The sequence below is a fragment of the Stigmatopora argus genome, chromosome 10 (genome assembly GCF_051989625.1).
Source record: "Stigmatopora argus isolate UIUO_Sarg chromosome 10, RoL_Sarg_1.0, whole genome shotgun sequence".
Taxonomy (NCBI): Eukaryota; Metazoa; Chordata; class Actinopteri; order Syngnathiformes; family Syngnathidae; genus Stigmatopora; species Stigmatopora argus.
The window spans coordinates 1141210-1156529 of NC_135396.1; the positions used below are offsets into that span (position 1 = coordinate 1141210).

The 15320-nt window shown below is 42.7% G+C and overlaps 1 protein-coding gene across 3 annotated transcripts in view; it reads left to right on the forward strand.

The window, feature by feature from the left end:
* The window catches only part of npas1 (neuronal PAS domain protein 1), an 89020-nt gene that overhangs the window by 44815 nt on the left and 28885 nt on the right, over positions 1 to 15320 (forward strand). For all 3 annotated transcript variants that reach the window (XM_077612143.1, XM_077612142.1, XM_077612144.1), the window contains 2 exons: positions 9628 to 9795; positions 12171 to 12409. In XM_077612143.1, the coding sequence (XP_077468269.1) occupies positions 9701 to 9795; positions 12171 to 12409 (334 nt within the window). In that variant the 5' untranslated portion in view covers positions 9628 to 9700. The remainder of the gene's footprint in view (positions 1 to 9627; positions 9796 to 12170; positions 12410 to 15320) is intronic.

A 15320-nucleotide genomic window follows, 5' to 3' on the forward strand; every position in this document is an offset into this window, starting at 1 on the left:
GTTGACGTGTTGTTGTTCGAGATGTGTGCCCTATTATTTTATTTTTTTTATCTATTTGTATTGTCACAGGGAGATTTGATTGACATTTGGTAGGAGGTATACATATTGATTGTCGGATTTAATTTATTTTTTCTATCTGATTAATGGAGGAGTTTTTGGTATAGCCTTCAGCCTGTCGTGTCACACTAGTGCTTGTTTCAAATAGGCCTCACTTAAGCTTTGAAAAAAACCCGTCAAAAATGGGTTCAATGTTAAGCAATTTTACAAATATGAGCTATTAACAGCAATATGGGTTCGATCAGTTTTCCATATATGATTAAAATGAGTCAGGAGTACATTTAATTTAGCAAAGTATTGTTGATTGTTGAAGATTTTTAAAAGAAAAAGATGTCCCTTTTTGAGTTTTTAGCTACCAATATTAAGAAAAAATGACAGCAAACACTTAATTTGGCTAAACGGGAGACCTCAAAACAGGGGACAACCGCCATGTTGTGGTGATATTATCAAGCAAATCAGTTCCTGCAAATACTTTCTACCTAATGAAAACAAAAAAAATGAGTAGCAATAACAATAATCCAATCACTGCCGACTTATATCATATCCAGTCACGGTTCTTCTATAAAAAGTTCTGTCATTATAGCGTAGACCAATATATTAAAATGACGTTCAATCCGTAATGGATCTCTTTAGTCCCTAATTAGATGTCCACCGAGTGTCTATGAACATATTGAAACTTTGGCGCGTACTTTCCAGCAAATCCAAAGATAAACCCTACTCCCCTCCTGCCGAGATTAAAATAGTGCGCTCTTCTAATTGATCCGGCCTTCTTCAACATGCGCTTAATTCTCCCCGAAACTCATTAATAGGACTTTTAATTGTTTTTACCCCTTTGTTTTGTTAATTTTCGGACAAATCCCTTTTATCCCGTGTCTGTTTCCTCACAAAAAGCTCCTTGGGTGTCTTATTTTTCTCCCTGACGAGCCTCCTCCGCGAATGAGATGACACGACGCGACAACGTACAAGCGCCGCCACAATAACGGCGAGCTTTCCCGGCGTCGGCGTCCGTCTGACCTGTCATAGAGAAACGAGTCTTGGCGTTACCTTGGCGAGGATAAGAATCCTGTGTTTTGATTGACACTTTAGAGCGCTCGTTATGACGACGGTCGGACTGCACTGCGTCATTCCGTCCTTCTTGGAATTCCACGAAGAGGCGTGGGCATGAAAAGGAAGGCTCACTTCAGAGCCTGGTAATAAAAGAGAAGGAGGACGACCGTATTGATCACCGATGGCGAACATTAGCAGACGCCGCCGCCCCCCTTCTCTATCGTGGTTCCGCCATCGTTTCTCTCTGATTTGCCTCGCCTCCCCCAACCCCCTCTCTTCTAATCATTTATTTATCGGCCACGTCCTCATTCGGCTTTCGGGGTATTCCCGCTCTCGAGGAGCGCGCCGTCGTTCCACCCGTGCTTCAGAATCGCCGTCGAGGCGGTGCGGGGTGGGCGGGGTCGCTCCGGTCCAATCTGCGGCGCTATCGATTCCATTAGATAATTAATGACCCGGGCAGGGGTTGAGGGAGGAGGAAAAAGGGGGACCTGAGGAAGTGTGGGGGGGCCCTTGAGAGTTGGTAGAGAACCTTGGATTGGGAATGGGAATGAGCCCCCGCTCGGTCGTCAAGGTCAACCGCGGAACGTGGAGAAAGTGCAAATATGGAACATTAAGAGAACGGGATGTGGTTTGGGTGTAGGGTTGGGGGGGTTGTTGAGGAGAGGGTCTGTCATGTCCAGCAGCTGTGGATTGATCAGCAGACGGGGGGGGGGGGGGGGAAAGAAAAAAAATGTACGTTAGAAAGTCTTTTGACTTCCAAATGGTGAAGTCCAAGCAGGGCCGTAATGCATGATAAGTAGTTTTTAGCCCTCCAACCAGAATAGGCAAGTTGATCTCCCTAGACGCTGCAGACACTCAATTATAAGTACTCAACAACATGAAAGCAGAGCTGCAAAAGCAGCAACATCAAATATTCTGTTCGTGTGATTTCCAAGGGTGTTTTTGCTACATTTTTCCTTGATATTGGACATTGACTGTTTGCCTAAAATATTATCCTCCGGAATATCTCGTATATGTTTTTTTTTTTAATATTTCGATGCAGTCTAGTTTTGCCGTCAGTCTCGGGTAATTAAAGTAGGCGCTATAGGAGGGATGTGTTCACCGCAGACTGGTAAGAAGAAGTTTTTTTTGCCAAAACAGTTTTAGGATTCGGAGGAAAATATGATAAATTGTAGGCCAGAAGTTGGTGTGTTGGGTTTTGAAGAACGGATTGGCTGGGATTTAAGCTTTGGCAAAATTGGGCAATGTTGGCTATGTTGGATTGATGGATTTGAAGGCGTTTCTTGGGCTCGGGTGCCTTAGGGTAACTATTTGGTACCCAGACATTTCGTCGACGGAGAGTTCGTTGCCGGGCGGTTCGTCGAACGGACGCTTCGTTGACAGACCTAACCCCTAACCTTAATCACTAACCTTAACCACTATCCCCTGACCCTAATTCTAACCACTAAACTTACGAATTGTCCGTCGACGAAATGACCGGCGACGAAACACGGGGACGAAATGTCCGGTCGACGAAATGTCCGGTCGACGAAGTGTCCGGTCGACGAAGTGTCCGGTCGACGAAACGTCCGGTCGACGAAACGTCCGGTCGACGAAACGTCCGGCGACGAAACGTCCGGCGACGAAACGTCCGGCGACGAAACGTCTGGTCACGAAATTTTGGACTGGTTTCTGGCCGGGTCGTTCCAAACTTTGGTTTTCTGCTCGTCTGTTTTGTCCGTTTGGAATAACTGATCTTTTGCAAAATAACCTGATTTACTGCCTCATAGGGACATGCTCGCCATCCCTGGGTTGGTCACTAGCCAATTGTAGGGCAGGTAGAGTATATGATAGGGTTGAATCATTTTAGGGAAAAATTGAATGGGATTGGGGTTTTACTAGTCAATTATTTAGCACAACCGATTCTGAATCAGTCAGTTTCAAGCATACTTTTAGAATATGGGACAAAGCCAAAGTTTCTGGTGTTTGCATCGACAAATGCCGCCGTGCAGAATTCAATTGTTCCCCGCGGGCTAATGAAAAATCAATACGAACGGCAAACGAGGGGTGACGTAGCCCAGACCGAGAGATTGCGAGAGTGAGAAGATAGAAGTGGAATTTTAAAGGAGTCTTGAATGTGACAACGGCGCTCCAGATCAACGGATCATTAAGAATTGCTTTTTTTTATATTTTTAGTTTTTACAAAATGATTTTTGAACTAAAAACACGGAAAAAATGGATTAAAAAATGACAATTATTGATTTAAAAGGGGGAAAATCAGGAATTTTAATATACATCTATACACTTCATTTGAATTTGATCCTAAAACAGAAAGTCGAGAACATTATCTCAAAATCAGCCATTTTTTTCCCCTGTATAGTCCTCCTTTAGGGATTGTAATACAGTATGTTTTGAATACTTCCAAAAAATAATGAGGTTGCAGTAGTACTCTTTTTTTGGTGGAAATTGAAGTTTTCCATTGAGTACAGTGATATGTTTTGAGTCCCAATATATACTGTGCACGCTTTATGGTCTTTGTATAGACTGGAATGGTCTAAGGCAAGCACTCATGATTGACTTTCCCGGGCCACACAAAATGATGCGGCGGGCCAGATTCGGCCCCCGGGCCGCCACTTTGACACATGTGACGTAGACTGAAGAAAGACGACTTTGCGTTTCATCCGAGAACATTCCGACAGTGATTCTCTTCAACCATCGTCCCCCTTTTTCCTAAAAAATATGCATTTATCTGCAGTTCATAATGGATATAGCACCAGACCATTGATTGTCCTTTCTTCCTCTGCCTTTTCACCTTTGCCCGGTGGGAGTGCGGACATTGTCGGTCTGGTCCGGACTCCCCTCGGCCCCCGAAGGTTGAGGAGATGAGGCGTAAAACCACTACGTCTCCACCTCTGGGACCCGGCGGTGGCGTGGCGGCCGACGGCTATTGTCAGCCTGCGTGCCGTTTGACTCAAATGTGTTCATTTGCCCGATGCCGCCGCCACCGCCGCCGCCACCGCCGCCGCCACCACCGGCGACTCCCCGCGGGGCGGACGGGCCCAAGCCCGGGCGGAGGAGGCGGCGCGCTAACGAACCTCTGACAGCTGGAGGCCCTAATTAAAACGTCCCTGCAGAAAATAAACAAGAGCCCGAGCCAAAGCGGGCAGCCGACAACAACGGAAAAAAACAAAAGGAAAAAACGCTGCGGCGCCCTCGCCACTGTGTGCCAGGAGAGCGGGACTCTATGGGGTCAGGCTCAGGGGCGAGTTGCACTTATGAATATGGAGCAGCTCGGCGGCTTTTTTTTTGGCATCGGGGATAATCTATCTCCCCGCCATTGGCCGAGTCTCCCGCCCCAAATATTTCCTCGACGGAACTGCGGGTGACATCGCCGTCATTCGTCCGGCCGGGTTTCGAAAGAGAGTAGGTGAAGTCACGTCCAGACTGACACGCGACATCGGGCCGGTGTGGAAATCTACGCACGACAACCTCTTGACCCGCGTTCAAAATACAGCAGAGTCAAATGGATTGGCTGTTGAATAGTGACGTCTGGTCATTGGCTGGCACCCAAATGCTCCTTTGACCTCTGGGTGTCTCCTTAGACCACATGTGTCAAAGTGGCGGCTTTTTAAAATATATTTTTAGATTTTACAAATTGATTTTTGAACTAAAAACACAGAAAAAAATGATTACAAAAAATGAAACTATTGATTTAAAAGGGGGAAAATCAAGAAATTTAATATAGATCTGTACTCCATTTGAATTTGATCCTAAAACAGAAAGTCGGCACTCATGATTTACTTTCCCGGGCCACACAAAATGATGTGGCGGTTCCAGATTTGGCCCCCGGGCCGCCACTTTGACACCTGTGGTCTAAGGCAAGGGTGTCAGACTCGGATTGGTACGCGGGCCGCTTTAACGTCAACTTGATTTCACGTGGCCTGGACAATTTTAGATATAATATTTAGATATTTTTTTTATAAATGGATTAAAAGAACTGGATTAAAAGCCCTGAATATTCTGTTTTTATAGATCTAAAACAATGTTTATTTTAGCTTTTTTTATATTTTTATATTTTACAAAATGATTTTTGAACTAAAAACAGAAAAAATGGATTAAAAATGATGCGGCGGGCCAGATTTGGCCCCCGGCCCACCCCTTTGACACCTGTGCTGTAGGTCAAGGGTGTCAGACTCGGGTTGGTTCGTGGGCCGCGTTAACGTCAACTTGATTTCATGTGGGCCGGACCATTTTAGATATAATATTTAGATTCTTTTTTATAAATGGATTAAAAGAACTGGATTAAAAGCCCTGAATATTCTGTTTTTTATAGATCTAAAACATTGTTTATTTTAGCTTTTTTAATATATATTTTTAGATTTTTGAACTAAAAACACAGAAATTAAAAAACAGAATATTCAGGGGTTTTAATCCAGTTCTTTTAATCCATTTATAAAATGAAAAAATCTAAATATTATATCTAAAATGGTCCGGCCCACTAGAAATCAAGTTGACGTTAAAGCGGCCCGCGAACCAATCCGAGTCTGACACCCTCGCCTTAGACCACAGGTGTCAAAGTGGCGGCCCGGGGGCCAAATCTGGCAACGCCGTCCGTCATTCGTCCGGCCGTCTTCGGCGTCCCGCGGGATTAGCAGTCAGCGCTGCTATCTCCATTTGGGCGAGTGCATTAATGGGCCGCCCATCCCGCCGCAAGGTTACGAGGCTGATTGAATAATTACCTGTGGAGGCCCCCCGTCCATTACGCCGATGCCACCGCCCGGATAAAATCGGGGCGAGATGAGATGAGAGCGATTGCGCGCCACGGAAAGATGGAGCGGCAGATTAGATAAGGAGAGATAAGGTCAATTAGGAGATAAACAAGAGGAAGATTTAATGGCAAAAGTCCACGCCGGCCGGCCGGCCGGCGTTGGCGGGCGAGCCGCTCCAATCAGAACGGCTTCCGTCTGATCTCCCTCGTTCGCTGTACCTGATGAGCATTTATCCCGGCCAGATAGAAGAGGTGACAAAGGTCAACGTTGTCGGACAGGGAGGCGCTTCCCGCCGTTTGACCCCCCGCCGGGGGGGGACGTTCAATGAGAAATAGTCCGATAACCGGCTCAAAAAAGCCTTCAAAGTTAGTCGGGACACAAGTTAAGACTCGGCGGAGAGCAGATCTCACTTCAAGATGAGGACGGCGTCCGCGGTTAAGCCGTCGCCGTCGTATTAGCCCGCTCGGGGATTTTGCTCTTTGATAGCTTTATTCCTCGGATGTCCTCTGAAGTGAATCCGGCACCCTCTGGATGAAGGCGACTCGGCCCTGTCCATCAATGACAAACTCAATTTTTGAAACAGTAGGCGCCGGCGTGCCGCCGTGTGACGGAAAGTTGTCTTTGGGATGACTTGGCTTTGAGTTTTTGCTGAAATGTATTTCCTGGAGAGAAAAAAAAATGGAGGCTGGAATGAAATGAGTGTCAGAGCAGGAAATAGGGATTTCTGGGCAGAGCTCACATACCACTCGCCATCTTTTTTGCATCTAAGTTGTCGTTCGACTTTGTTCTGTGATCGTGGCTGACAAACCGAGGCCAAATTCTTATTTTTCTGTTTTCAATACGAGATACATATCTTCACAACAGGCAAAAAAGATCCAAAAACCTTTTGTCTGAACAGTGTGCCATGGGAAATTGCATAGACAATGTAATGTTCAGAGAGAAATATTTATATGAATATTGTGAGGTTAAAATTGAACTATGATGAGGTTGAAATCAAAATATGGTGAATGTTAAATTATAGCTTTACTATTACAAGATTCAAATTGTGAAAGAGACATTTTGTTGCTTATTTTTCTCTAACATGAAGTTGTTTGGTTTCTAGGGCATCAACTTTTGGTGACGTAAAGTCTGTGTAAGCACCTTTTTTGTGTAATATTTGGAGAATAGTCATAAAATTATGCGATAAAAACATGACATTACTTTACTTTTTGCATCACTTGAACCGGAAGTTGTTCTGGGTCTGCAGATTCCAGCTTTTGGTGGCATTAGGTTAATGTGTAATATTAGATTTTTTTAATCATTTTGCTGGTTTATGTGATTCCTGCTGATAAACTTTGATGCGAATGACTATTGTTAATATAGGCGACATAGTTTTAAATGAAAAGATTTTCAGATGTGGTGTGCCTTGAGATTTTTCTATGCAATAGATTCCACTCCAGAACATTATCTCAGAAAATCAGTCATTTTTTCCCCTGTTTTGAATACTTCCAAAAAATAATAAGGTTGCAGTAGTACTCTTTTTTTGGTGGAAATGGGAATTTTCCATTGAGTACAGTGATCTGTTTTGAGTCCAAATATATACTGTGCACACTTTATGGTCTTTTGATAGACTGCAATGGTCTAAGGCAAGGTTGTCAGACTCGGGTTGGTTCGGGTTAGGATTAGGACCATTTTAGATATAATATTTTGATTTTTTATTTATTTATTGGATTAACAGTATATAGAATATTATGTTTTTATAGATCTAAAACAATGTTTAGGGTTAGGGTATCTTTTTTCATATATCTTTAGATTTTACAAAATGATTTTTGAACTAAAAACACAGAAAAAATGGATTCAAAAATGACAATTATTGATTTAAAAGGGGAAATAATCAGGAAATTTAATATACATCTATACTCTTCATTTTAATTTGATCCTACAACAGAAAGTCGGCACTCATGATTTACTTTCCCGGGCCACATAAAATGATACGGTGGGCCAGATTTAGCCCCCGGGCCGCCACTTTGACACATGTGGTCTAAGGAGACACCCAGAGGTCAAAGGAGCATTTGGGTGCCAGCCAATGACCAGACGAGGCTATTCAACAGCCAATCCATTTGACTCTGCCGTATTTTGAACGCGGGCCAAGAGGTTGTCGTGCGTAGATTTCCACACTGGCCCGATGTCGCGTGTCAGTCAGTCTGGACGTGACTTCACCTACTCTATTGCGCTAATCCAGCTCAGCCTGGAAGCGAGTAAGAGAGAGGGCATCTCGGGCCCAAGGGCACGACTCGGTGGCGCTCGGGGCAAGGCGAGCCCTTTAAATGTCAACACGGCACGGGGGAATTGAGACGGTAACCTGGGAGGGAATGGAGGGGAAGCGCTGGTGATGAGCAGAAGGTCGGAGAATGTGCCTTTCGGCTTTGAATGTGTTTGACGGACATGTTTGATTGTGACTTCAGGGAGGATCGCTGTTCTTTTAAGTGTTGACCTTGTCGAGGGACGGGAATGGAAATTTGCGTGCCGTCACGTCAGACCAATTTCAGGATCAAATATATTAATGTCAAGCTTTAAAATGAGGTGTTCTTTCTTTATCCATTAAAATGCATGCAAATGCTTTCATCCAAAACAACACAAAATAGATTTATATCAGCTTGTGTTTTCATAAAAAATTAGCGATGACTTGATGTAGCATCATGTAAAAAAAATGACATTCTTTATCGTATAATTCGATAGTTTTTGCTGCTGTTTCTGTCCATTTTTTTATTAAAAGGCTAATAATGCGTGTTTAGATGCTGTTAGATGGCTTTTATCTTGAAAAAGTGGTGTCAATTGTAACTCCTGACAACATGTATGTATGTATGTATATATATATATATATATATATATATATATATATATATATATATATATATATATATACACATATATGTGTGTATATGTATATATATGTATATATATATATATATGTGTATATATGTGTATATGTGTATATATGTGTATATGGATATATGTGTATATGGATATATGTGTATATGGATATATATGTGTATATGTATATATGTGTATATGAATATATGTATATGTATATATTTGTGTGTGTGTGTATATATATATATATATATATATATATATACACATATATGTGTGTATATGTATATATATGTATATGTATATATATATATATATGTATATATATGTGTATATGTGTATATGTGTATATGGATATATGTGTATATGGATATATGTGTATATGGATATATATGTGTATATGTATATATGTGTATATGAATATATGTATATGTATATATTTGTGTGTGTGTATATATATATATATATATATATATATATATATATATATATGGATATATGTGTGTGTATATGTATATATATATATGTGTGTGTATATGTATGTGTATATATATATATATATATATATATATATATATATATAGTATTCTTCATTATGACAATATCGACACAATTTTTATGGGTAAGAACGGCGAACGAAATAATTTGTAAACTGGCAACTTTGGGTCTTTTCCCAAGAGTGTGTCAACAAGTGATTCAATAAAAAAAAAATGCTATTAATCCCAAGTAATTATACCCCTTGTCTAAGTAATTAAAGCAAAAAAAACTCAATGCTCTGAGGATAAAAAAAAACAATTCTCCAGCCATTTTCAGCATTAAATTTTGGTTGTAAAAATAACAAACTATGTGGGAATTCACCATTATTATGGATTGACACCAACAAAACAATAATAATAATCTTTTTTTTTCTGTCGCCCCACAGGCCCGAGTCTGCCAGATCGCCCGCCAATCAGAGCCTTCGTTAAGAGCGGCGTGGCCGCCAGCGCGGGACGAAGATGGCCACCATGCCGTTCGTCAGCGAGGGGAAGTGCGTGAGCGTGGAGTGGGATTTCCTGCAAGGACTTCTGGCCAAACCTCCTACCCTGCCCTGGTGAGACACCAAACACACACTTACACACTTACACACACACCAGATGATACCATTTAATCCCCGGCGCGTGTCTACGAATTCATCCGAGCAAGGTGAAACACGCTCATCGACGCGGCGGAACCAAACTGTATCGATGCGTCCCAATCCAGTCAAGACGACCCGGTGTTTTTTTTCTTCCCCCCCCCCCCCCCAAATCCAACACCAATCTTAGCCGTTCCGCCAATCTACACCCCTTTGGCGGCAGATTAAGTAAATTTGGCTGGAATTATTAATGGGCACTCCGTTACGGGCGGATATAAAAACTAAGCAGAATCAATGTGTGCGTATTGATTGTTCTCTGTGGCCGGGGTCGTGGCTGTATAATAATGAGACGTTACAGGGGCTGACACACACAAACACACAAACACACACACACACACGCACACACACACTCGCACACACTTCTACATATTAGACAATAGCAAGGAGAAATGCGACCGCTGTCACTTTATTGAAGTACAAACAACCGCAATGTGCAGCGTACACACATTTCCTGGGGGATAAGAATCAACACTAGTGAGGGAATAACGGCGAACACGCACACACACACACACACACGCACACACATACATGCACACACACACAAAGTCTCGCCATGTGCAGAGCGGCGACACACATTGTGAAGTGGCGGTGACAACATAATTCCAGCGCTCAGGCCCCATTGAGGAGAGTCAATACCCAATCAGAGAGACAGGGTACCTGAGCCCGGCCCCCTCCGACGTCCCCCCCCCCCCCCCCCCCCACACACACACCCTTTTCTGTCACTGCGCCCCTCCTTCTCCTATTGATCCCTCAATCAAGGCCCCGGCTCACAAGGCCAGAACCAGATGAGAGCTAGCCCAGAGTGGGAGAGAAAGCGAAAAGCGAAGGGGTATTTGCGTGGGTGTGTGTGTGTGTGTGGGTGTGTGGGTGAGCGTGGGTATGGATTTGGAAGCAAATGGCATTATTAGGACGACGCCGCGGTAGACAGAAGGGGAGAGTTTGTCTGTAATTACCAGGCCAATCTACTGGAGATGGCTCTCATGGCCTACAGATGGTTTCACTTGAATTGCGGCGGGGCCGTCGACATTCCACGTATTTATGGGATGAGCTTTTTGGAGTGACGCGCGCCTCCTTAACAGGTGGTCGGCTGGAGTTTTTTTTTTTTTGGTGGGACGCGTTTGTCCCTGGAAGGGTCGCCGAAGGTGGTTAATGTTGCGTCGTAATGGGAACGATGAAGGAAAATTGCAACGGCAACGCACTCGTATTTTTGTATTTTGTTATTATTATTTTATTTTTGTATTTTTTTTATTATTGTTATTATTATTTATTTTTTGTAATTTTTTTCATTATTATTATTTTTTTATTGTTATTATTATTATTGTTGTTATTATTATAACATAAACAAATTTAAATGAACTTGGTCTACAATGCAGACACACTCAAAAATAAGTTTAATGTAACCTTACACTAAATTTAATTCTAATTTGATTTGATATTTTGATACCTTTGTTCTCCCGGGTTGGCTCTATAGGCCCCGCCTCCACCCTGGCTTTCAGATGCAACCTATCCAGGGTTGTTTGTTTTTGTCTTCCCTTCAAAATATTCAGAAAATGATGCAAACAAATGTTCTCACAATAGGATAACGCACGACCACTTGCCAACGAGAAGTAGTATATACTCCTCTCGTATTAGCGATCGCTCCGGGGAAAAAAATCACTGAAAAAAACGCTGCGCCCAGTGCTCGTAGAGATATTACACGAGAGAGTTGCGACCAGAAAAGCTGTATATCAAAATTTGTCTCGTATCTGAAGATAAATATTTGGTCAAAAATTTCCTCGTATCTCAAATTGCTCGTAAGCCGAGGCACTCATAGTCAAAGTACCACTGTATAACGTAAAGATATGGCAAGCATAGTGTAACCGACAACTAAAGATATCTAACATATTCATATGAGTGCATTAGAAGAATGCTCAGGGAGACAAAAGGGCTCTCGTGTACAAGAAAACGAATAAGTGATAAGAACAAGACAGTATGCAGACAGGTGACGATCTTTACAATAGAAGGCCATCATCCTGGTTCACGGCAGCTATTGCATCACTCCATGTCGCTCTTCATCACCTGTTTTGTTTTCATCTTCATCACGTGTCAAAGTGGTGGCCCGGGGGCCAAATGTGGCCCGCCGCATCATTTTGTGCGGCCCGGGAAAGTCAATCATGAGTGCCGACTTTCTGTTTTATGATCAAATTAAAATGAAGAGTATAGATGTATATTAAATTTCCTTATTTTCCTCCTTTCAAATCAATAATTGTAATTTTTAATCCATGTCTGACACCCTTGATTTTCATCTCCCTCAGCCTGCAAAACCTCCGCAAAGAGAAGTCGCGCAATGCGGCTCGGTCCAGACGCGGGAAGGAGAACTTTGAGTTCTTTGAGCTGGCCAAGATGCTGCCTCTGCCCGGCGCCATCACCAGCCAATTGGACAAGGCCTCGGTCATCCGGCTGACCATCAGCTACCTGCACATGCGGGCCTTTGCCAATCAGGGAGACCCGCCCTGGAGCCCCCTGCTGGAGGGAGACGGCAACTGCGGCAAAGGTAAGCAAGCGTGCCTCTTTTTCGGTTCATCCAACGCGGCTTTTAGTTGATTGAAAGCAACGTGGACGGAATGGATTTCCGTGAAATGACTCGTTCTTTACGGCCGCTTCGGGGAAATAGTACGACTTTTACAAGGGGATGCAGGAAACGCGCCACGTTTCGGACCGAAATAAGACAAGGGTCGTTCTTTGGGAAATTTTAATCCGTATTTGGAATTCACGGCAAGTCGTGCCTCCATGTTAAGTGGCAACAAAAAGTCAAAACAATAAAATGCTTTTCCGCCACATGAGGGAAAACACAATTAGTCTTTTGTATTAGCGTGTTGCTATTCAAACGGCAGAATAATAGCACAGCATGAGAAATAACGGAAAGACCTGACACGCGGTAATTCTAGGCTACTTTAAAACAACAATTGCAACAATCGCTTGATTAGCCTCATTTCCCGACTTAAATTCACACCCGAGTATAAGCCGCAAAATGGAGAGGAATTAAATGTAGTCTGTGTATACGTCGTGCTGAGGTAAATGCTGTGTTTTTGAGGGAACTTTATTTTGAAGTGACGTTTCCATGACTTTATCAAGATAAATGCGATGGGGGCCAAATCTGGCCCGCCGCATCATTTTGTGTGACCCGGGAAAGTCAATCATGAGTGCCGACTTTCTGTTTTAGGATCAAATTCAAATGAAGAGTATAGATGTATGTTAAATTTCCTGATTTGACCCCTTTTAAATCAATCATTGTCATTTTTTAATCAATTTTTTCTTTTTTTAGTTCAAAAATCATTTTATTTAAAAAAAAAAAGCTAAAATAAACATTGTTTTAGATCTATAAAAAAACAGAATATTCAGGGCTTTTAATCCAGTTCTTTTAATCCATTTATAAAAAAAATAATCTAAATATTATATCTAAAATGGTCCGGCCCACATGAAATGGAGTTGACGTTAACGCGGCCCGCGAACCAACCCGAGTCTGACACCCTTGGTCTACGTGCAGGCAACAACCTTTCGATTCATACAGAATCTCAGAAATACCACGTGGGATGATTTCTTTCCCAAGATTTTCCCTTCAAAGTAAGACATTTGTACTCGCTATTAAAACCATGAATATGGAGGTGAAAATTATGAATCAGGGGGCGGCTTATATGAGAGAAATGGTCAAATTCAACGATTTTAAGGGAATTTTAAGCGTGTGCGGTCTTTTGGTCGCCGGTCTTTTGGTCGCCGGTCTTTTGGTTGCCGGTCTTTTGGTCGCCGTCTTTTGGTTGCCCCGACCGCGACAACGGGCGACCAAAAGACCGGCGACCAAACAAGGTAAAACAAGACGGTGTACGCATCAATCAAAGCCAACAATGGCCATGAGCAGTTTCACTGAGCGGACGTATGAGTGTTGTTGAGAGTTTGTATGTTCATGCGTTGGCCCTTTAAGAAGCTACGTCAGTCAGGGTCTTAACAAGTTCTCCAACAAAAAACCATAAATGTCCGGGAAATTTGGAGCTTTTCTTTAGCCTAATTATTACTAGGGCATTAAGTATGACTAAATAGTTATTCGCAGTTTGTATTTAGGGAATTTGAGCAACGATTTATATGGTAATTATCAATAACCTTCCGGGCGACCAAAAGACCGGCGACCAATCGACCGTGTACCAATTTTAAGCGCGCGGCTTATACCCGGGGCCGGCTAATATGCGAGAGAATACGGTAACTACTTCGCCAGATCCAGTAAAACTATAACGAGGGGAAAAAAGTACGACTCATAGTGCAGATAATACATTTATGAACATTTTGATCGATAATTGTGGAACACCACGATAGGATAATTCCATACATTGTATTGTTTATCATTGGTTTGCGTGGCTAATGTTGTCGCCATGTAAATGACACGCGTGACAAAGCATCTGTTCCGGCGCCCCCAACAGACGGAATTCTGTTTGTAGCGGGATCATTTTCAGCCGTCTTTTTAGCCTCCGCCATTAATTGCGTTTTGCATTTGAGCGCACACGCAAACACTTTGGCGTCGCGCATTTCGCGCATCCGCCAGGCGACCAAAAAAAACACGCGTATGCGGATGCATTTTCCATCGCACAAAGACTTTCCACGGGCGTCCTCCCGTCTGCGTAAAGAAAGGAGAAACTATCGGCGCGTTTTGTAATTACGGGAATTAACTGTGTAACAAGGACGATGTAATTACATAGCCTGTCTAATTGCTAGTATTACTGAGGGGAAACCACGCTGATACAATACAATTAGAGATGCGTGTTTTGGTGTCTGTCGCCGTGTGATTATGCTTCTTTCTCGGCTCATTTGGGGGAAAAAAAATGGGAGCGAAAAAGGGAAAGAAATGCTATGTTAATGGCGTGCATGTTTGTTGTGTTTTTGTGTGTGTGTGATACTACTAGATAGGACGTAATGGCTTTAATAGTGTAATAAGTTTGCTTGGGTATGGATGCTTGTGTCAATACAATGGCTGACTTAAAGAGGCTCTTGAGGATGGGTGGATTGATCGGCCTTTTATACTTGAATTCGTGGGTTTTGTTTTGGTGTGGTTGGTGAAAATTTGGTTGTTGTTTGCAACCTTTTTGATAGGGAGTTTATATTTTCAAATGTTGTCTTTTGAGAGGCATACTTGGAATTTCAAGGTCAAAAATACATGAAAATGTGTGCTTTTTTTTGGCATTTTGCCACTTTTAATGTCGAAAAAGACTTGGAATTCTTTTGGTAACATTATTACGCTGTTGCTAATCAATGAGTATGAACGTAGAAGTGTCTAATAATTAAAAAGTATGTTTAAAAAGGCGTTAGAGTTTGCGTCAATGCTACCGCGCCAACGTGACGCTCCTATTGGTTGGCTTTCTCACCATATTCCAGGTTAGCGGAGAGCTGTATGCGCCTGTCAAAAGAGCCACATATGGCTC